The sequence below is a fragment of the Mobula birostris genome, chromosome 21, assembly GCF_030028105.1.
Source record: "Mobula birostris isolate sMobBir1 chromosome 21, sMobBir1.hap1, whole genome shotgun sequence".
Lineage (NCBI taxonomy): Eukaryota > Metazoa > Chordata > Chondrichthyes > Myliobatiformes > Myliobatidae > Mobula > Mobula birostris.
The window spans coordinates 19,848,589-19,870,882 of NC_092390.1; the positions used below are offsets into that span (position 1 = coordinate 19,848,589).

Below are 22,294 nucleotides of genomic sequence, written 5' to 3' on the forward strand. Positions count from 1 at the left end.
TCATAACTGACCTGAAACTTAATTCGGCACACTCTCCAAATTGCTCACCCATTTTCACTTTCATTACTTGACTAGTATCATCTCCCAAAATTGGGGAGATCTGATATTTAGAATTCAAGAAAGCTTTTGATGATAAACTTCAAATTGCAAGGTCAGTATTTAGGACAAACAGCAGAAGAGCAAGTGGAAGGGAAGTGGAGTGTAACCATTGTTTTATTTGATATTGCCACAATTTGAAACAAACTACCTGAAAGGAAGCAATATTAACTATTTTGAAAGGGTAACTGCATTGACAATACACTGATTTGGGTGGAACAATATGTGAGTAGGCCTAATGGATTGTTCTTTCAAAGACCAAGTGCCAGTTGTTTATCTTGTTCTGTTAAATGTTATGGGACTCTTGATTAAGAAATGTTTACTTACTTTGTGCAGTTGTCAGAACACGGATCAAGTGATTCAGAGTCAATGGAAGGTAAGTGGTTACTGAATTCTATCAAAATAATTGGCTTCAGCTTGAACTTTTTATGATGCACTCCTGGCAAATTGAGCAACCATTAGAAACCTTAAAAGCCTAATATCTGTCATAATTTTTGACTTGCTGGATCAAGAATAAATTTACTAATGGTCACTGGTAAAACTTCACATGCTATTACTGATTCAAGAGATAGGGCATTATTTGTAGAGAGAGGAGTATTAAGATTTGCTGAAAATTGAAGTGAAATATCTTGCTGTATACATGGATGATTTCTGACATCTTAAGTCTGTAACACATCAAAGTTGCTGGTGAACGCAGCAGGCCAGGCAGCATCTGTAGGAAGCGGTACAGTCGACATTTCAGGCCGAGACCCTTCGTCAGGACTAACTGGAGGAAAAGTTAGTAAGAGATTTGAAAGTGGGAGGGGGAGGGGGAGATCCAAAATGAGAGGAGAAGACGAGGTGGAGGGATGGAGCCAAGAGCTGGACAGGTGATTGGCAGAGGGGATGAGAGGATCATGGGACAGGAGGCCCAGGGAGAAGGAAAAGGGGGAAGGGGGGGGAACCCAGAGGATGGGCAAGGGGTATAGTCAGAGGGACAGAGGGAGAAAAAGAGTGAGAGAAAGAATGTGTGTATAAAAATAAATAACGGATGGGGTACGAGGGGGAGGTGGGGCATTAGCAGAAGTTAGAGAAGTCAATGTTTATAGGTTTGTACTTTAATTTTATTTCCAGTAGTCTACTTATGTATTTTCTTTAATGATTTTTCTGGGCGTATCAGAATCAAGCTTTTATCACTGTCTGATATGATGTGGCATTGTTGGCTAAGTCGGCAATTTGTTGCCCATTCTTAAATGTCCTCGCTTTGACCACTTGAAGGCAGTTCAGAAAGTTATATACACAAAACCTAAATGTGAAAGTTGCACTTGGGCCATATTAGGTAAGGGCAGATTTCCAGAAATGGGCAACTTCCAAATACGCAACCATTAAACTCTTGATGCAGTTCTGCAGTGATGCTTGGTAGAGAGAGTGTCAGTGTTCAAAATGAGCCAGGGAATTACAGGCTAGTGAGCCTAACATCAGTGGTGGTAAAGTTATTTGAGGGATGGGATCTACCTGCATTTTAAAAGGCAAGGACTGATTAGGGATAATTAGCAAAGCTTTTTGCATGAGAAATAGTACAACTGAAATTTAATTCAGTATCTTTAAGATTGAGGGAATGGTGGCAAATGTTATACATGGACTTCAGTCTTTGTCAAGATCCTGCATGTTGGGTTAGGTCACATGGGATCTAGGATGAACGAGTCATTTTGATGAAAAATTGGCTCGTTGAAAGTAAGAGTGATTGTGAATGGTTGTTATTCAGATTGAATTCCTGTGCCCAGTGGTGTGGCACAGGCATTACTGCTGAATCCACTGCTCTCTTTCATTTGTATTAATGATCTGGATGATGATTTTAACATGGTTGGTGGATTTGCACCACTGGCAGTGTTAATTGATAAATAGGGTTCTCTATAATTATGATCCGTGTTCATTTGGTCTTTGTTTCTCTCTGCAGTGAACAACTGGTGGTTTGAGGAAAAGAATTGAGCGAAGAACTTATTATTGCTGCTGTAATCCAAATTATTCACCTGCACTATGTTATCTATACAGCATTGAAGGAATTGAAGGAAATGTGAAGATGACTGCTAAGTGTACATCTGTGTTGAGTGGTATTTACTTTTGATAATTTAATTGCCCAATAAATATTCATAATCGATCTGTCTGTTTCATCTGATATTACTCAAGATCCACAATGGATTATGATCAGGAAGTTCTAGCACATCTCAAACATATAAAGATGAGCAGATTTCTCACAAACTCTATGCATGGAGATGATACCATCAACAACCACCCAAAACATTCAGCCTCTCTGCTGCATAATGGCTATGGTGCTATGTGATCACTCAGACCCTGTCTACAGCACCTCACAAACCACAATAACTTCTACCACTGAACAGCAGCTGTGTGGAAACCATCAGTGGCTCTAAACCCTAAAATTGGCATTTTAAGAGATTTGTGCAGTATTATCAACAAGAATTCCATCAGTTCAGATAGGTCATACCCTAAAGACAGCTGGAAGGTGGCTGATGTGCTTTTTGGTTAAGAATGGCTATAAGGACAAGCCTGGGAATGACAGACATGGAGACAAGTGATGGGAAAATTATTTATTCACCTTTGTGCCAGATTTGAAGAGTGGAAACAACTACAGTGTATATGTGATTTAGATAATAGTGAAGTGTTTTCTTTGGATGTCCATCGATTTTGATGTTGACTGAGGCCTGGGCAAGGTTGTATGGAAGACTGGCAGTTGCCTATGCTGCAAGTCTCCCCTCTCCATGACACCGATGTTGTCCAAGGGAGCAGCCTAGGCCGATACAGCTTGGCACCGGTGTCGTCACAGAGCAATGTGTGGTTAAGTGCCTCGCTCAAGAACACAACACGCTGCCTCAGCTAAGGCTCGAACTAGCGACCTTCAGATCACTAGACCAATGCCTTAGCCACGCACCAACAAGTGAAGTTATGTGAAATGTGGTACTGAATGAATAATAATAACATGGCTATCTGGAGCTCCTGGTTGCCAGCCATTTTAATTTTCTGCCCCATTCTCATACTGAAATTTCTGTCCTTGGCATCATCTACTGCCAAGACAAAGCTAGAATATCAAATTCTCTGACTTCCATTAAACTGTTCCTTCTGCTTCTTTGCTCTCCTGATCCACCTAGTTCTTCCATTCACCATAACATTATCTCTGTCCCGTCACCCACCAACTATACTGTTCTGGTCTGCCCTCCTCGCCTCCCTTACTTTATATTATATGCCACCTTCCTCTCCTATAAGATTCCATCTTTGGCTCCTTATCATCACTACCTCTTTAACCCAATTTCTGTCATTATTTCCACAATCCACTTCTACATCTACCAATCACTGGCTTGCTCTTGCTCTGCCCCTTCCTTCCAACATTTTATACTGGACATCTCCCCTCTATCTTTCAATCTAGTTAAGGGTCTCAGCCTGAAACATCAGCTACCCATTTCCCTTTATAGATGCAGCCTCACTCACTGAGTTCCTTCAGTATCTTCTGCATTGCTCTAGATCCAGCATCTGCATTCTCATATCTTTGCAAGATGGTTGTTTGCTTCGTTGGTAATTGTGCCATGTACATTCATATCCAAATCACTTAAATAATGAATAACAGTGCCCAACACTGACTCCAGGGCACCCAGCTAATCATAGCTATCTTGACCTTCAGCCATCACCATCTACTTTATCACTGAGCCAATTCTGATCCACCTCATCAGCTCTCCCTGAATCCCATGTGACCTAACCTTCCAGATGAGCCCGCCAGCTGGACCTTGCAAAGTCCTTCTAAATTCCATCCCCTGCCCTACCTTCATCAATCCTCTAATTGTCTCTTCAAAAAAACACAAGATTCATCAGACATAACTTTGCCTGCCCAAAACCACATTGACTATCAAAGTGAAGTAAATCTTGTCCCTCCAGTAACTTCCCCCTAAATTAAGTCGGGTTCACTGGGCTGTTTCACTCGTTTGTCCTTGCTACCCTTTGAGGATAATGGAACAAAATTAACCACCCTCCAGTATTCTGGAACTTCACTAATGGCTCACAATGAAGCAAAAACCTCTACAAAGGCTTCTGCAATGGCTGCTAGCCTCCCATGCGACTGAGATGTGCACTAGACAAATCCTCTGGATTTGTCATAACTTGAGATAAAGACTGCAGCTACCTCTTCCATTGCAATATTTATATAATCCAAGGCCTCACTACTTATTACCCTCATTTCTTTGCATTCCATAATGCTCTCCTTATTGATATTGAAAGTTTGTCTCCAAAATGCACTGTGGTTAGGCCACTGCCAATACACCTGCAACCTCCATCACCACAGAGCAAGGATTTAGGCTCTTTGGCCTAATAGGTCTATGCCAACCACAGAACCCACTCATCTTTTTTTTATACCCCTGAAAGGTTGTTCCTCAGCCTTCCATGCTCCAGAGAGAAGATCCAGAGTCTATCCAATCTCAAAATCAACCCTCATTCCCACCCTCTGGTAAGGTAAGAAAGGTTAAATTTGTCACATGTACATCAAACATAAGTGAATGACCTACACAGTCCAGCTTCCGGTTCCAACTTAGTGTGCCCACATCTTGTTTGTTGTATCTTTGGAATGGTGGATGAAAGCAGATTACCTGTAGTAAACCCATGCAATCATAGGGAGAACACACAAATTCCTTATAAGACAGAGATGGGAGTTGAACCTGCATCTCACAGCTGGCGCTGTAAACCGTTACACCACCGTGCTGCCCACATTTACTCTTACCGTCTACCTTATCTATGGTTTTCATAGTTTTAAACCTTTCTATAAGGTTACCCCTCATTTTTCTACATTGCAAAGAATAAATACCTAGCCTAAACAACCTCTCCTCATATTTCAGGCCCTCTAATCCTGGTAACATATTCATAAACCTCTGCACTCTTCCCAGGATAGGGGAGTCCAAAACTCAGGGGCATAGACTTAGCGTGAGGGGAAGGATTTAAAAGGGACCTAAGGGACAACTTTTTCTGTAGACAGGATGGTGGGTATATGGAATGAGCTCCCAGAGGAAGTGTTTGAGGCAGGTGCAAATTTCGTTTAGGAAGTAATTGGTAGATCCATATAGGGGCAAGGCTTAAGAGGGATATGTGTGGAACACAGGAAATTGGAACTAGCTGGGTGGCCACTGTGGTTGGTGTGGACTGGTTGGGCTGAAGGGCCTATATCTATGCTATATTGCTCCATGATTCTAAGTTGGACAAGCCTTAAATTAAACAGGTGTTAGAGTAGATAGGGGTGGTAACAGAGTAACGCGCTTGCCTTTATTGATCAGGGCACCGGATACAAAAATTTGACATATTACAACTGAACAAGACAGGCTTGGAATATTGTATGTAGTTCTGACCACCTTTCAATAATGGATGTCATGAAGCTGGAAAGGGCACAGAAAAGGTTCAGAAGGATGTTGGGCATTGTGATTGGTGTCGACTGGATGGGCCAAAGGGCCTATATTCATGCTATACTGCTCCATGAGAGTTTAAGGGACAATTGGAGAAACTGCTTTTTGCCCAGGGCATAGAAGACTGAGGGGTGATCTTATAGAGGTATACAAAAACAAGACAGTGAGCAAGGATGCAAAGCTAGAGAGCATACATTTAAAGTGAGAGACCTGAGGAGCAACACTTAAAAGATATTTGGGTAAGTATGTGGCTAAGAAAACTTTGGAGGGATATGGCCCAAATGGTACTAGCTCAGGTAGTGCTCTCTAGTTTTTATTGGCATGGGTGAGTTTGGTTAAAGGGCATGTTTTCGTGCTGTTTCTGATACCTCTGCAATTAGAAATGGATAATAATGGCCCAGCCATTGCTGCTGTGAACCAGTAGAACATTACCAGAATTGACTGTCCTTCCTAAAAATGATGTGTATAATTTTCTGCCTTCAACAAATCTAAACAAACACAAAGGACAAAGATCAAGAGCATTTCCACAAATATTGACAAGGATTTACTGCAGCTGAAGATTACAATGAATAAATAGCTTGAAACAGAATTCTGTGATCTTGGTGCATTAAACATGCTTAAGAGTTTTGTGCCAGACTCCAAGCTGATTTTGTACCTAGGTACTGATGAGATATATTACAGACTTTTTAACTGCCATCTCATTTCCAGACATAGTGTGAGGTACTCCCAGATCTTATACTGAAGTCACAGGTTATCCTCAATATCTGTTGACGGAGGAAATGGGCACAGCATTGTCCAAAGTGACCACTTCATGAATACTTAATTTTACGTCAAGCAGCTTGAGATGTACTTTCCAAGTCAATTATTTGTCCACAAATGCAGTGAAATCTGAACAGTATATACAGCAGATCATTTCCTCAAGGTGGCTTAAAGGAGTGCTCCCTCTGAGTTGAATACAGCTGCTTCTGCCAGATCTGGTTGTCATATCTCAGTTACAGGTACCAAACTCACAACTGGGTCAAGAGTTATAGCCAATTGTTAGAGAGGCTATGAATTTTAGGTCCACAAGAAAATCGAATTCAAAAGTCTTTGCTGACACTTCATTGCAGTACATAACAATGCAGCACAGTCAGAGATGACATCCATCAGATAATAGTTTATTCAAGGTCTATCTTCTCTCTTGGATTGAGATAAAAGAGTCAATGGCATAAATTTGGAAAACCGCCAAAGTAAAATTTTGGTCATAGCACACTGATGATTACCAACCCTAATCACAATCACTTAATTAAATATATCGTATTTTAGTTTCCACATATGATTAGAACAGTCATCACAGGGAAGTAATTTCATCAGTGACATACAGGGTTATGATGATGAAGTCACCAGTCTTGCAACATCCTTAGTTCAGATGAAGAATTTGCCTCATTAGTTCATAGGTAGTAAATGCCACGGCCTGAGATGGGATACAGCGAATATAATTGAGAGAAAGCCCCCGGTACAGGCCCTTCCGTATACCGTGTTCATTGTAGACATATCTCAAGGTCTTGCACATTGTTCTAATAAAGATAAAAAAAATAAAACAAGAGATCACTACCATGCAACCACAAAGATGCCACATTTTTTCTCACCAAATTGACTGCTGATTATAAAATACAAATTAGCTTTAGGAATGCTAAGGGGCAGATATATAGGTAGATTATGGAAAGGAACAAAAACAGGGATATATCACATTGTGGGTGACTTCAAGTTCCCCAACATAGACCTGGAAGTCCACAGAGGTTTAGATGGGGTAGAGTTTGTCCAAGAGGGTTTCCTTGAAATAGAATGTACTGTAGATTGTCCAACTAAAGGGGAGGCAAACTGCATCTTGTACTGGGAAATATGCCTGGACAGGTGATTGACCTTCCAGTAGGTGAACACTTGGGAAACTGTGATCATGACTCCTTAACCAATGAGTAAGGATATGAGTAGCCCTTGCAGGAAAGTATTAAGGAAGAGTTTTTGATGGACAAATCCACATCTAATACATGGAAGAATCAGTTTGTTGCAGCAAGATGGAAGAACAAGACAAGAATGGTAAGACACAGGAAACTTGGGTGATGAAAGAGGAAGTTGGTCAGGAAGAATAATCAAACAAGGCAATTAAGGAATACAAGGAACCAGTAGAGACCAAAGAGAGCTAAATGGGGTCATAAAAAGTTCTTATTGAGAAGGATTTAAGATAATCCCAAAGCATTCTATATATACTTTAAGAGCAAGAGGATAACTAGGAAGAGGGCAAGACTACTCAAGGATAAGAAAGCAATGTGCTTGGAGATGGAGGATCTGGGCGAGATCCTAAATTATCAATGTTTATCAAGAAGGATACAGAGGACAGTGGCAGCTCGTTCCACACTCTCACAACCATCTGAGTGAAGAAGATTCCCCTCATGTTACTCTTAAACTTCTCACCTTTCATCATTAACCGATGACCCCTGGTTGTAGTCCCACCCAATCTTACTGGAAAAAACCTGCTTGCGTTTACCCTATCTTACCCCTCATAATTTTGTATATCCCTATCAAATTTCCTCTTACTCTTTTACGTTCTAAGGAATAAGGTCCTAACCTATTCAATCTTTCCTTATAACTCAGGTCCTCCAGAGCCAGCAACATCCTTGTAAACTTTCTCTGTACTCTTTCAACCTTATTGACATCTTCCTTGAAGACAGGTGACCAAAACTTCACAATACTCCACATTAGGCCTCATAAACATTTTATAGAACTTCAAAGTAACATTCTATCTTCCGTACTCAGTACTTTGATTTATGAAGCTTAATGTGCCAAAAGCTTACTTTACAATCCTGTTACGCCACTTTCAGTGAATTATAAACCTGTATTTCCAGATCCCTTTGTTCTACTGCATTCCTCAATGCCCTACAGTTCACTGTGCAAGACCTTACTGAAGTGTAACACTTCACGCTTGTCTGCATTAAATTGCATCTGCCATTTTTCAGCCACTTTTTTCCCCAGCTGTTCCAGATCGCACTGCAAGCCACAATAGCCTCCCTCACTGTCCACTACACCCAAACTCTTGATGTCATCCGCAAATTTGCCAATCCAGTTAACCACATTATCATCCAGATTGTTGATACAGATGGCAAACAACAATGGACTAGGTACCGATCCCTGCGGCACCCCACTAGTCACAGGACTCCAGACAGAGAGGCACCCATCAACTAGCGCTCTCTGGCTTCTCTCACAAAGCATGTCTAATCCAATTTACCACCTCGTCCTGAATGCCGAGCTGAACCTTCTTGACCAACCTCCCATGCGGGAACTTTGTCAGATCCCTTGTACTTGTCCATGTACTTTACTGGTTTGCCTCCATTAACTTTCCTGGGAACTTCCTCAAAAAATCATAAGATTGGTTGGACATGACCTACTACGCATGAAGCCGTGCTTACTATCCTGAATCAGTTCATGTCTATCCAAATACTCATATATCCACTCCCTTAGAATACCTTCCAATAACTTTCCCACAACTGATATCAGACTCACTGGCCTATAACTTCTTGGTTTATGTTTAGAACATTTCTTAAGCAGCAGAACAACATTGGCTATCCTCCAATCCCCTGGTACCTCTCCTGTCACTATGGACGATTTAAATATTTCTGTTAGGGCCCCAGCAATTGCTGCCCTTGCTTCCCACAGGGTCCAAGGGAACACCTTGTCAGGCCCTGGGGATTTATCCACCATGATTGCCCCCAGGACAAGAAACACCTCCTCCTCTGTAATCTGTATAGGTCCATATGGACTCTGTGTCGGTTTCCTGAGTAAATACAAGTGCAAAAAAAATTATTTATGATCTCCCCCGTTTCTTTTGGCTCCACACATGGATTACTACTCTCATCATCCAGAGGGCCAATTTTGTCCTTTGCAATCCTTTTGCTCTTAACATACCTGTAGAATCCCTCAGGATTCTCCTTCGTCTTGTATGCTAGGCCTACTTCATGCCTTCTTTCAGCCATCCTGATTTCTTTCTTAAGTGTTCTTGTGAATTTCTTATACTCCATAAGCACTTCATTTGTTTCTACCTGCCTATACTTGTTATGCGTCTCCTTTTTTCCCTAACCAGATCCTCAGTATCTGTTAAAAACAAAGGTTCCCTGCACTTGTTATCTTTACCTTTTATTCTGACAGGTACATAAAAGCTTTGTATGCTCAAAATTTCACTTTTGAAGGCTTCCCACTTACCAATGACACTCTTGCCAGAAAACAGCCTGTCCCAATCCACACTTGCTAGATCATTTCTGATACCATCAAAATTGGCCTTTTCTCCAATTTAGAATCTCAATCTGTGGTCCTATCTTTTTGAACATTTACTTTGGAACCAATGGCAGAGTAATCATTAGATGCAGTGCTTCCCTACACAAACATTTGTCACCTGCTCTGTCTCAGTCCCTAACAGCAGATCAAGTATCGCACACTCTCGTGGGATCTCTACATACTGATTAAGGAAACTTTCCTGGATACATTTGACAAACTATCCCATCTAGTCTCTTTACATTTTGGGAGTCCCAGTCAATACATGGGAAGTTAAAGTCACCTACTGCATCAACCTTGTGTTTCTTGCAAGTCTGCAATCTCTTGTTCCTCTAAATCCTTCAGACTGTCGGGTAGTCTGTAATACAGCCCCTTAACATATTCATACCTTTCTTTATTTCTCCATTCACCCATAATGCCTCACTAGACGAGTTTTCCAGTCTGTCCTGATGGAGCACTGCCATGACATTTTCCCTGACCAGTAACACCATCCCCCCTCCTATAACTCCCCTTCCCATTCTGTCGCATCTAAAACAACAGAACCCCAGAATACTGAACTGCTAGTCCTGCCCCTCCTGCAACCAAGTCTCATGAATGACTGCAGTGTCATAATTTCAGGTGTTGATCCATGCCCTGAGCTCATCCACCTTTCCTACAATACTTCTTGCTTTGAAACATATGCAGCTCAGGAGACTAGTCACACCACACTCAATCTTTTGATTCCTGACTTTGTCTAAGGTCTTACCAACATCTTTCTCCACAACCTCTCCACCAACTGTTCTGGCACTCTGCTTCCATACCTCCTGCAACTCTAGTTTAAACCAAACCACGCAGTACCAGCAAACCTTCCCACTTGGAAGCTTAGTCCCCTTCCAGTTCATGTGCAAGCTATCTCTTCTGTACTGGTCCCACCTTCCCTGGAAGAGAGCCCAATGATCCAAAAGTCTTATGCCCTCTCTCCTACACCAACTCCTTAGCCATGTGTTAAACATCATATTTCTGGCCTCAGTAGCAAGTGGTACAAATAGCTATCCCAAGATCACAAACCCGGAGGTCCTGCCCTTTAGCATAGCACCCAACTCCCCGAACTCCCTTTGAAAAAAGCTTGTCACTCTTCTTACCTATGCCATTGGACCACATTCTCAGTCTGTTCATCCTCCCGTTTAAGAGTGCTGAGGACTTGAGCCAAGATCTCCCATACCCTGGTGTCCAAGAAGACAACATAGCACCCAGGAATCTCATTCTCATCTTCAGAATCTCCTTTCTGCTCCCCTAACTAATGAATCCCCTATCACCACAGCTTGCCTCTTCTCCCCACTACCTTTCTGAGTCACAGAGGCAGACTCAGTGCCAGAGACCTGACTGCCGTGACTTTCCTCTGCTCAGTCATCCCTCCCAACAGTATCCAAAGTGGTATACCCTTTGTTGAGGAGGATGGCCCCTGGGGTACCCTGCACTGGCTGTTTAACCCCTTTCCCCTTCCTGACTGTCAACCAGTTTCCTGTGTCCTGCACCGCGGGTGTAACTACCTCTCTATATGTCCTATTTATCACCCCCTCAGCCTCCCAAATGATCTGGAGTTCATTCAGTTCCAGCTCCAAAATGCAGAAGAGATTTACCAAGATACTGCCTGAACTAAAGGGAATGTGCTATAAGGAGAGGGTGAACAAACTTGGGTTGTTTACTCTGGAGTGGCAGAGGCCGAGAGGAGATCTACTTGGATCTTATAAGATTTTGAGAGGAATAGATAGACAGCCGACAGCCTTTTTCTCAGGGTCAAAATGTTTAATACTAGGGGACATGTATTTACAGTGAGAGGGGCAAGTTTAAAGGAAATGAGAGTTGTGGTGGGTGCCTGAAATGAGCCTCTAAGAGAGGTGGTGGAGAATAATACAATAGAGGTGATTAAAATGCTCTTAGGCAGAAGAATCTGCAGAGTATCAGGAATACAGATATTGGGTAGGGAATACAGATTAGTTTAGTATGATGCTAATTAGTTTGGTACAACATCTGGAGCTGAAGGGTCTATTCCTGTGCTGTGGTATTTTGTTCTCAAATACATTAAGTTAAAGGCTATTGAATCAAGAAATGCTTCTTCATCTTGCAAAAGAAAAATTGTATGTTTTGAAAAGGGTAAGCAACTATATGATACAGTTGAGTTTAATTAAACAGGGTTAGGTGTTACAATGAAATAAGCATATTCAGTTATATTTTACATACTATAATTTAGAAACACATTTAGAAGTTACATTAAGATAAAAGCCACTAAATCAAACAATCCTTTCTCATATTGAAAATGCGATATTGGGTGTTCTCAAGAAGGCAGGCATCTTTATAATTTGCCTGAGCTCTAAAACTAGCTATATGTTACAGAGATATAAATGCTTCCAAGTGATACAAAATCATTCTTTACATATAAAGCATAGCTTGAAAATACACAATTTTTAAGGAAATCCTGTCTAGCAATTTTTTTGTACTTTGGTGTAATATTTTTCAATGTCAATAGACATTAAAACTATTCATTATAGCATTCAGCCAATGAATTGGATGTACTTCAACTTTGTTAAGATCATCTTACAACAGTGCAGAGAGGAAAAACATGAATTTCTATTTTCCTGCTGTTACCTAAAGCATCTTTTTTTAATGTTAGTACAAAGGCACTTACACATATTTTTCAGCCTCAGTCAAAATGGAGCCTAACTGCATTCGCCGTCGAGCCACATCCAGTGGATACCTACAAACACATACATTCCTAGTTACAGCAACAAATAGTTCTGTTGATTATGTAAGAAATAACTAGTATATAGTTTTATAACCTACATACAATATCAAGTGGCACTGTAGTGGTTAGCCTGTTTTACAGTACACTCTCACTTCTTTTTCTCTTTATATATCTGAAGAAACTCTTTTATATATCAGCTAACTTGCCTTCATATTTAATCTTTTCTCTCCTTATTGCTGTTTTAGTTGCCCTCTGTTGGTCCTAAAAAGCTTTCCAATCCTCTAACTTCCCACTAATTTTTGCTATATTATATGCTCTCTTTTGCTTTTATGCTGTCTTGACTTACCTTGTCAGCCACAGTTGCCTCATCCTCCCTTCAGAATACTTCTCAGGAATGAATCTAACCTGCACCATCCAAATTGTTCCCAAATCTTCAGATATTGCTGTTCTGCTGTCACCCCTGGTAGTGTTCCCTTCCAATCAGTTTTGGCCTGCTCCTCTCTTGTGCCTCTGTAGCCCCCTTTGATCCACTTTAATAATAATACATCCGATTTTAGCTTTTCCCTCTCAAACTGCTGGGTGAATTCTATCATGGTTACTGTCTCCTAAGGATTCCTTTATCTTAAGCATCCTAATCAAACCTTTCAATATTGCCTTCATTTTACTGTAAGTTAAATTATTATCCTTTTATAAACCTTTTTATTGTTTTTTTTATTCTAGGGACTTTTGTAACCTCTCCTGTAGTCTCCTTCCCATTTACTTTACCTTCCAAACAGTTGAACCCACTCCACCAAATACTTAAGTTTAAACACACACTTTAACCCATTCCATTGACTGCCATTTTACCCAATCACCTGCCTATCCTTCTTCATAGTTTCACTACACACTGCATCTACCTGTATACCAACTTCTCCATCCTCTGCCATATCACTCTGGTTCCCATCGTTTTGCCAAATTTGTTTATACCCACCCCAACGGCCTCTAGCAAACCTGCCTGCAAGGATATTGGTTCCCTCCATTCAGATGTAACTTCCCCCCCCCCTTTTTATATAGTCAGAATAGATCCCAATGTGACAGAAATGTGAAACTCAGCCCCCTGCACCAGTTCCTCAGCCATGTATTCATCTGCTACATCATCCTTTTCTTACCGTCAGTGGCATGTGGCACAGGCAGCAATTCAGAGATTACTATACTAGGGGTCCTCTTTTCAGCTTTCCACCTAACCCTTTATCTTCCCTCATCCATTTTCCTACCCATGTCAATAGCACCAATATGTACCACAACTTCTGGCTGCTTATTCTCCCCCTTTATAATTCCGTGGACCGGATTTAAGTCATCCCTGATCCTGGTACGTGAGAGGCAACATACCATCCGGGTGACTCTTTCACATCTACAGAATCTCCTGTTTGCTCCTCTTATCAGTTGAATCCTCTAATACCACTGCAGTCTTCTTCACTCACAACGCTCCCCTCCCTTCCCTTCTGAGGCAGAGCTGGGCTCAATGCCAGAGACCTGGTCACTGTAGCTTTCCCCTGGTAAATTGTTCCCCCCCCCCCCAACCCACAACAATATCCAAAATGGCATACTTATTATTGAGGGACAGCCACTCTGCACTGACCGATATTCCCTTTCTCTCTGCTGACCATCACTCAGCCTCCTGCCTCCTGCAACTTTAGGGTGACTACCTCCCTGTAGCTTGAATCTATCACCTCGGCATTCTACATATGAGCTGAAGGCCGTCCAGCTGCAGCTCCAGTTAACTACATTTCTGTAGTAATGTAATGATCTATATGGATGGCATGCAAAACCAAATTTTTTTGTTGTACATCAGTACATGGGATAATAATACACAAAGACTCCAGGAAAGTGTGTTGCCTCCCTGGTGTCAGGTTTTAGATGGCGCTGGTGGAACAGCAATGACTTGCTGGTAGCAGACAAAATAAAACCCAAAATTATAAATTACTGTATTAAACACACTTTTTCTTGGATACGATTACTGCAATCAATAACCTGTAACTTCCCTTTTGGAGCTGAGCTTTTGAACTGCCTGTACAACCTGGCATTTCTGCAGTGTGAACTGAAATCTCAAAGGTGCAGGACGGTTGCGAAGTAGCAAGTAAGGGCCGAATTGGGGTGGTGCAGCCGAGGTCCGAGAGCAGGAAGAAGCCAGTGTTTGCTTATTGTTGGAGTGGACTCGGAGGCAATTCGATGCAGCAGAACCGAGGCAAGCCAGTCGAAGCAGTGGGGCCTGTGCCCAGGTCTGAGAGAGAGGAATGACCGGAGGTTTGCTGATTTAAGTGCAGGCCAAATTGAAAAGGTCAGTGTGTTGGGGCCAGAGGCGAGGGATGGGCCAATGTTCAGCTCGCTGCCCTGTGAGGTTTATTTATCTGTGCACAGAATAAGACTGTGGCCTATAGCTAACAGGCTCCTGGGTTAACTGCAGCGATGACGGGCTTCGCAGATGTGGACTCACTTTTGTGAACTTCAGTTCTGAATGCTATTTGCTTACTTTTACTGTTTGCACGATTTGTTTGTTTTTCTGCCCATTGGGTGGGGGACAGTCTTTTTTACATTCAAAGATTCAGAAGTACATTTATGATCAAAGAATGCATACATATTTGCTTACAGGCAGTCACAAAGCAAGAAACTCAAGAGAACCTAATTTAAAAAAGATAAAAATAAAAGACCAACACCCAATGTACAAGAGAAAGGGATTTAAAAAAAAATCATACAAATACAAACGTAATTAAAGCAAGCAACAACATTCCAAACCAAATTGATTTCTTATATCTGAACCCTGGAGTAGCCCAGAGTAGGCCCAAAGCCTCGCTTATCAGTTCATCATACTAGCGGGTACAAAGCACAGCAGCTGGGGCTGTCTTCATAGCCTCATCACCATGGAGAGAGGAGTGATCGTTGCAGAGAGCAAGTGAAATCTGCTCTCGCCTCAGATCCTGATACCCTGTCTTTTCAGTCCACCTGGGCCGGTGTTTAAATTGTTCAAACAATGGATCATACCTCGCATTGTACCCGAGGACCACTGCAGCAAAAGGGTCCAGCCCTGGAGAGAAGAGTAAACATTGTGGAGAGCGAGTGAAGTAGGCTCTCGCCTCCCATCTGGGTCAGGGTTTAAATTGTCTAAACAGTGGATTGTGCCTCGCACTGGGACCCGTCCATTGCGAAGAGCTCAGGACCATACCACCCAGCAACTCACTCCAGGCCCAGATTTCGCCGCCCAGCCCAAGCTGTTCTCAAGCTCTTTAAATCAGCTTGGCACCCAGAGCTATACAACTTCGCACCCAGGACAGTTGGTAGGGCATCGAACTCCTCTGTCCTGGCCCTGACTTTTCTTCTAGGCACCCAGAATGATCAGAACTCCTCTACCCCGGCCCCAACTTCTCCCCAAATGGCTCACTCCATCTGCATCAATAAACAGGTCCTTAGGCCCACCTAGTCCATGCCGAAACCATTTAAACTGCCTATTCCCATCGACCTGCTCCATGACCATAGCCCAGCTGTCTATATACCTATCCAAACTTCTCTTAAACATTGAAATCCAGCTGACATGGACCACTTGTGCTGGTAGCTTGTTCCACACTCTCACAACCCTCTGAGTGAAGAAGTTTTCTCTCATATTTCCCTTAAATTTCTCAGCTTTCACCCTTAATCCATGACCTCCGGTTGTAATCTCACCAACCTCAGTGGAAAAAGCCTGTTTGCATTTACCCTATCCATACCACACATAATTTTATTATCCTTTATCAAGTCTCCTCTCGATTGTCTATGTTCTAAAGAATCTTTCCTTACAACACCGGTGCTCCAGAGCCAGCAACATCCTCATAAATTTTCTGATGAAGGGTCTCAGCTCCAAACCCCGACTGTACTCTTTTCCACAGATGCTACCTGGCCTGCTGAGTTCCTCCAGCATTTTGTGTGTGTTGCTTGTAAATTTTCTCTACACTCTTTCAACCTTGTTTACATCTATCCTGTAGGTAGGTGACCAAAACTGCACACAATACTCCAAATTAGGCCTCACCAACATCTTATACAACTTCAATATAATATCCCATCTTCCATACTCAATAAATTGACTTATGAAGGCCAATGTGCCAAAAGCTTTCTCTATGACCTTCTCTACCTGTGATGCCACTTTCAACGAATTAGGTACATGTATTCCCAGATCCCTTTGTTCTAACACACTCCTTAGAGCCCTGCTGTTCACTGTGTAAGACCTACCCTGGTCGTACCAACACCTTGCACTTGTCTGCATTAAACTCATACTGCCATTTTTCAGCCTATTTTTCCAGCTGATGCAGATCCTTCTGCAAGCCACAATAGCCTTCCTCACCGTCCACTACTCCCTCAACTTTGGTGTCATCTGCACATTTGCTGATCAGCACAATATCAAGGGCAGAATTCCGCATTCCTTTGCTGTACTGTTCTGTATTCAGTATTCTACAATTATCAATCGTGCAGTATTTCTACTTTAAATGAACTTAAGTGCTATCATGAAAGGCTGGATAAACTTGGGTTGTTTTCTCTGGAGCGCCAGAGGCTGAGGGGAAATCTGATAGAGGTTTATAAGATTATGAGAGGCATAGATAGAGTAGACAGGGAGTATCTGTTTCCCAGGGATGAAACGTATAATACCAGAGGGCACACACTGAAGGTAAGAGGGGGTAGGCTCAAGGGGGATGTGAATAATAATTGTTTTTACTCAGAGTGGTGGATGTCTGGAATGCGCTGCCTGGTACAGTGGTAGAGGCAAATACATCAATGGCTTTTAGGAAACATTTGGATGTAGGGAAGATGGAGGGATATGTACATTGTGCACTAGGAGGGATTAGTGTTGGATGTTTTTGATTTGCTTCTTACTTGGTTTGGCACAACACTGTGGGCCGAGTGGCCTGTTCCTTTTACTTTTCTATGTTCTCTATATAAAACTGCCTTGGTACAGGTTGATACCTTTCTCTACCCTCTTTTGCCATGATTATGAAGATGCAAAGAAAACTTACGATACTGTTTGAGCAATCGCTCCTGCTGTTCCACCACACACCAAATTCACATGGGATTTTAATACCAAAACATTGGGATTGTCAGAAGAAGGTCTTCCTAGCAACTCAGGGGCATGGCTGAGTCCAATGCTCTTCAACGTGCCAAATGTGAAGAAGGAAATTCCTGTAAATGATATTAATAATACAAAATAAATGACAGGAATAAGTAAGATCAACAATGCTGTTGATCATCAGTGAAGACTGATGCAAAATACTTATTTAGTTTGTCTGCCATTTCCTTGTCCCTCATTGCTACCTCTCCAGTGTAATTTCCCACTGGTCCAACATCTACTCTCGCCTCTCTTGTCCTCCTTGTGTATCTGAAAAAGTCCTTTGGTGTCCTCTCAGATATTATTGGCTAGCTTACCTTCATATTTCATCTTTTCCCCTCCTTATGGCTATTTTAGTTGCCTTGTTGTTTTCTAAAAATTTGAGAGTATTTACCAAATTCATCATAACTCATTTACCAGTTACTTTCCAGTCTACTATTTACCCTTCCAAATATAAGCTGAATGAGAAAAGATTTACGTCAGATCTATAGATTACCTGCATAAGGAGCCATGCCAATGATAGTAGGAGTTAGGCCTCTATAAAACCCTCGAAATCCTCCTTCCTTAAGAAGCAAGCGAAAAGAAAACAAAACTTTAATAAAATAACAATGCAAGTTCTTTCTACCATTTTACAAAGAGTTACCACCTATGGGAGTGTTAACAGGTTTAACTCTTGGGACTGCCAGTAAAGCCATCTATTTCCCAGAAATCCAACAAAATGAGCTAAATTCATAGTCATAGTTATAGTCATAGAAAAATACAGTACAGAAACACGCCCTTCAGCCCACCTAGTCCATGCCAATGGATTTAAACTGCCTAGAACCAATGACCGGCACCCGGACCATAGCCCTCCATCCACCTACCATCCATGTGCCTATCCAAACTTCTCTAAACGTTGAAATTGAGCTTGCATGTACCACTTGTGTAGGTAGCTCATTCCACGCTCTCACGATCCTCTCTGTGAAGAAGCTTCGTCTCATGTTCCCCTTAAACTTTTCACCTTTCATTCTTAGCCCATGACCTTTAATTGTAGTCCCACCCAACCTCAGTGGAAAAAGCCTGCTTGCATTTACCCTATCTATACCCCCTTATAATTTTGTACACTTCTATCAAATCTCCTCTCAATCTTCAACATTCCAAGGAATAAGGTCCTAACCTACTCAATCTTTCCTTATAACTCGGGTCCTTCAGTCTCACCAACATCCTTGTAAATTTTCTCTATAAACTTGTTCAACCTTATTTACATATTTCATGTAGGTGGATTACCAAAATTGCACACAAACTCCAAATTCGGCCTCACCAATGTCTTATAAAACTTTAACACGACATCCCATCTCCTGTACACAACACTTTGATTTAGCAAGACCAATGTGCCAAAAGCTTTCTTCACAATGTTATCTACCTGTGCCTTCACTTTCAATGAATTATGGACCTATATTCCCAGATTCCTTTGTTCTAATGCACTCCTCAGTGCCCTGCCGTTCACTAAGACATAGATAGATAGATACTTAATTGATCCCAAGGGAAATTACAGTGTCACAGTAGCATAGCAAGTGCACAGATATAAATATTAAAAGAGAAATAAAAGAATGTGTACTGCAAATGCCATTAAAAAACCCTGAATCTAGAGTAGCCTCCAACCTGACTGTATGAATTCCTCAATGGCAAACCGCTCACCGCAAGCCCTAACCTGGTTTATCCTCCCAAAGTGCAACACTTCACACTTGTCTGCATTAAACTCCACCTGCCACTTTTCAAACCATTTTTCCAGCTGGTCCAGATCCCACTGCAAGCTTTGACAGCCTTCCTCGCTGTTCACTCTAACCCCAATCTTGGTGTTATCTGCAAATTTGCTGATCTAGTTTACCACATTATCATCCAGATTGTCGATGCAGTTGACAGAATCAATGGACCCAGTACTGATCACTGTGGCACAGCACTCGTTACACGCCTCCAGTCAGAGAGCCAACTATCTACTATTACTCCTTGGCTTCTTATGTGAAGCCATTGTCCATTCCAGACATTGTAAAAGAATTAGGGACAACATTATAGGCGTTTTTTTTTAATTATGGGAAATGTAGATAAGGTGGACAGTAATAGTCTTTTCTGTAGGGTACAGAAATCTAAAACTAGGCAGCTCAAATTTAGAGTGAGAGGGAAAAGATTTAAAAGAGACCTGAGGGACAACTTTTCTTAGAGGGTGGCAAGTATGTGGAAAGAGTTGTTGGAGGAATTGGTTGAGATAGGTATGATAGTATAATTTTTTAAATAGTTTAATAGGTACCTGGAAGGATATGAGCTGATCAAATGAAATTAGGGCTAGCTAGGTGGTTAGCAGGGACTTACTGAACCAAAGGGTCTATATCCATGCTGTACAGCTCTATGACTCTTTCATTAGTACAGCAAAACACTGCAGGCCAAAATACCTATTATTGTGCTGCTCCTTTATATGATTTAAATTATTTCATACAAGATTTCTAATATTGTTAGTGTCCAGCCCACTACATCCATTCCAATCAAGTACCAATCTAAATTAATCCCATTTATCAGTCCATATCTTTCAATATTCACTTTATCTATGCTACTGAACATGAACCATGGCACTTGAGAGACAACACACCAACTGATATTACATGTGATCACAGAAAGTTTTAACTGCATCCCACACTGCTATATAAGTACTGAATTAACCATCATCTCTTAAACTCTATCATTTCTACTTCAATACTTTACAACTGAAGCAACAGAACAAGATTGCAGTTTTTGGAATGGGAAGTCTGTGAAAAATCCTGCAGACAACACGGACGAAACTCAGTTCAGTTATTATCATTAAACTGAACTTTACACAGGAAGATGGAAACATGTTCTTTATATCAATCACATAACAACTGAAAAGCACTAACGTATAAACAGTATATGAATGAATATACACTTAATTCTTGAAGCTACGGTTAGTAAGAACTATCACAATCACAAGTTCTTAAGCCAGTCCTATGTAGTATGACCAAAACATTCAACACACACCTGTGCATAAATAACTCTGAAAGCATCAATGATTCCAGTGTACTTGTGCTCCCCTTTGACCTGGAATGCCAGACGTGCTCGAATCATGTCCAGTGGATAAGTGCATATTACAGCAGTAATCCCTGTAAGACACCACTATTTATTGTTCATAATTCACTAGAACTCAGTAAAACACCAACACGTGAGAACATGATATAGTCAACAATAGCAGTGCATTAACAATTTGCATATAAAGTGAAATCCAGCTTTCTGTTGTAAAATAGCTACCTGTAAAATAAGTTGATCTCCCGTCAGACTTTAACCTTCAATGCCCATATGTATTAACTTAAGAATATGAATACCAGCAGCTAATTGGCCTGCTCTACCATTCAGTAAGGTCATGATTAATCTAATCTTGGCCTCAATACCATTTCTTATTCTCTCCCCACACCTCTCAGCTGCCTTGCATTTCAATAAACTACTCAAAACATTGATTCCATCTCCACAGCTTTCTGGGGTACAGAATTCCAAAGATTCATGGCTCTCCCAGAGACAAAAAATCCTCCATCACCTATTATTCTGAAATCATACCATCAAGATCAAAACATCCTCACCCAATCAATCTCCCTTATAATCTTTTATGTTTCAGTGAAGCACCATTGATTCTCGCAAACCCCATGAGTATCAGAGAGCAAAACTTATTTGCCCGCACCTTCCAAGTATTTAATGTGCATTGCCAAGAAGAGCAAAGGTTTATTCATTTTGGAACAGCACCCTTCCATCTAAGAGCCCTTACAAATCATTTGCCTGGCTGGGAGACATATAGCTTTATCGTGACTGGGCCAAATTCTAGATTTCTCCATTTAAAAGCCCAGTAATATCTTCTCTACACGGAGTATAATCATTTAAGGAGATAGCTCTCAACACCTTTTTGAGAGCAACTGGATCAAGCATAGCCAATAAACCAACAATCAATGAATACAAAGAAAAGAACAAGTTGCAATCTGAAAGCTCACCAAGAATTATTTGCAAAACCAACCCAGACTTAATAAAGTATAATTCTGAAGTGTCACAGATTACATTAAAATCTGCTGAGGAGGAGCAAAACTTCAGGCAGCCTAGTATCACTTAGGAGAAATGTGACTGATGAAAGTTGATTTGTGGATGTTGTCTAAATGGATTTTTGTAATGTTTCCTCTGGGAAGCTCATCCAAAAGACTGAGATTCAAGGGATCCACAGTGAATTGGCTTGGCCATAAAAGACAGTGAGTAGTGATCAACAGAATTTATCCTGGCAGTAAGTCTGTGACTAGTGGTGTTCCATGTGGATCCATAATGGGACCTTGCTGTATGTGACATATTTAAATGACCTGGATAAAAATGTAGATGGTGGGTTAATGATGTTTGCAGATGATAGAAGGATTACTGCTGTTGTGGATAATGGAGAAGACTGGCAAAGGATACTAGGGTTATAAATCAGTGGTAGCTAGGGACAAAGAAATGGCAGATGGAATTTAACCCAGTCAAATATGAAGTGTTGTACCTTGGGAGGTCAAATGGCAAGACCCTTTACAGTATTGATGAGCACAGGGTTCTTAGGGTCCTATTTCATAGCTCCCTGAAAGTGGATACACAGGC

The 22,294-nt window shown here is 41.4% G+C and overlaps 2 protein-coding genes across 6 annotated transcripts in view; one reads left to right on the plus strand and one right to left on the minus strand.

Annotated features, from left to right (window-relative positions):
• The window catches only part of LOC140185653 (inorganic pyrophosphatase-like), a 44,910-nt gene extending 42,677 nt beyond the window's left edge, over positions 1-2,233 (plus strand). Inside the window, exons 10-11 of the mRNA XM_072239111.1 lie at positions 433-472; positions 2,033-2,233. Coding sequence (XP_072095212.1) covers positions 433-472; positions 2,033-2,064 — 72 coding nt within the window. The 3' untranslated portion in view covers positions 2,065-2,233. The remainder of the gene's footprint in view (positions 1-432; positions 473-2,032) is intronic.
• A 3,813-nt stretch (positions 2,234-6,046) lies between these two features.
• The window catches only part of slc25a16 (solute carrier family 25 member 16), a 54,997-nt gene continuing 38,749 nt past the window's right edge, over positions 6,047-22,294 (minus strand). For all 5 annotated transcript variants that reach the window (XM_072239112.1, XM_072239113.1, XM_072239114.1 and 2 more), the window contains 5 exons: positions 20,678-20,799; positions 18,150-18,216; positions 17,565-17,727; positions 12,493-12,561; positions 6,047-7,081 (listed from right to left, as the gene is read on the minus strand). In XM_072239112.1, the coding sequence (XP_072095213.1) occupies positions 6,925-7,081; positions 12,493-12,561; positions 17,565-17,727; positions 18,150-18,216; positions 20,678-20,799 (578 nt within the window). In that variant the 3' untranslated portion in view covers positions 6,047-6,924. The remainder of the gene's footprint in view (positions 7,082-12,492; positions 12,562-17,564; positions 17,728-18,149; positions 18,217-20,677; positions 20,800-22,294) is intronic.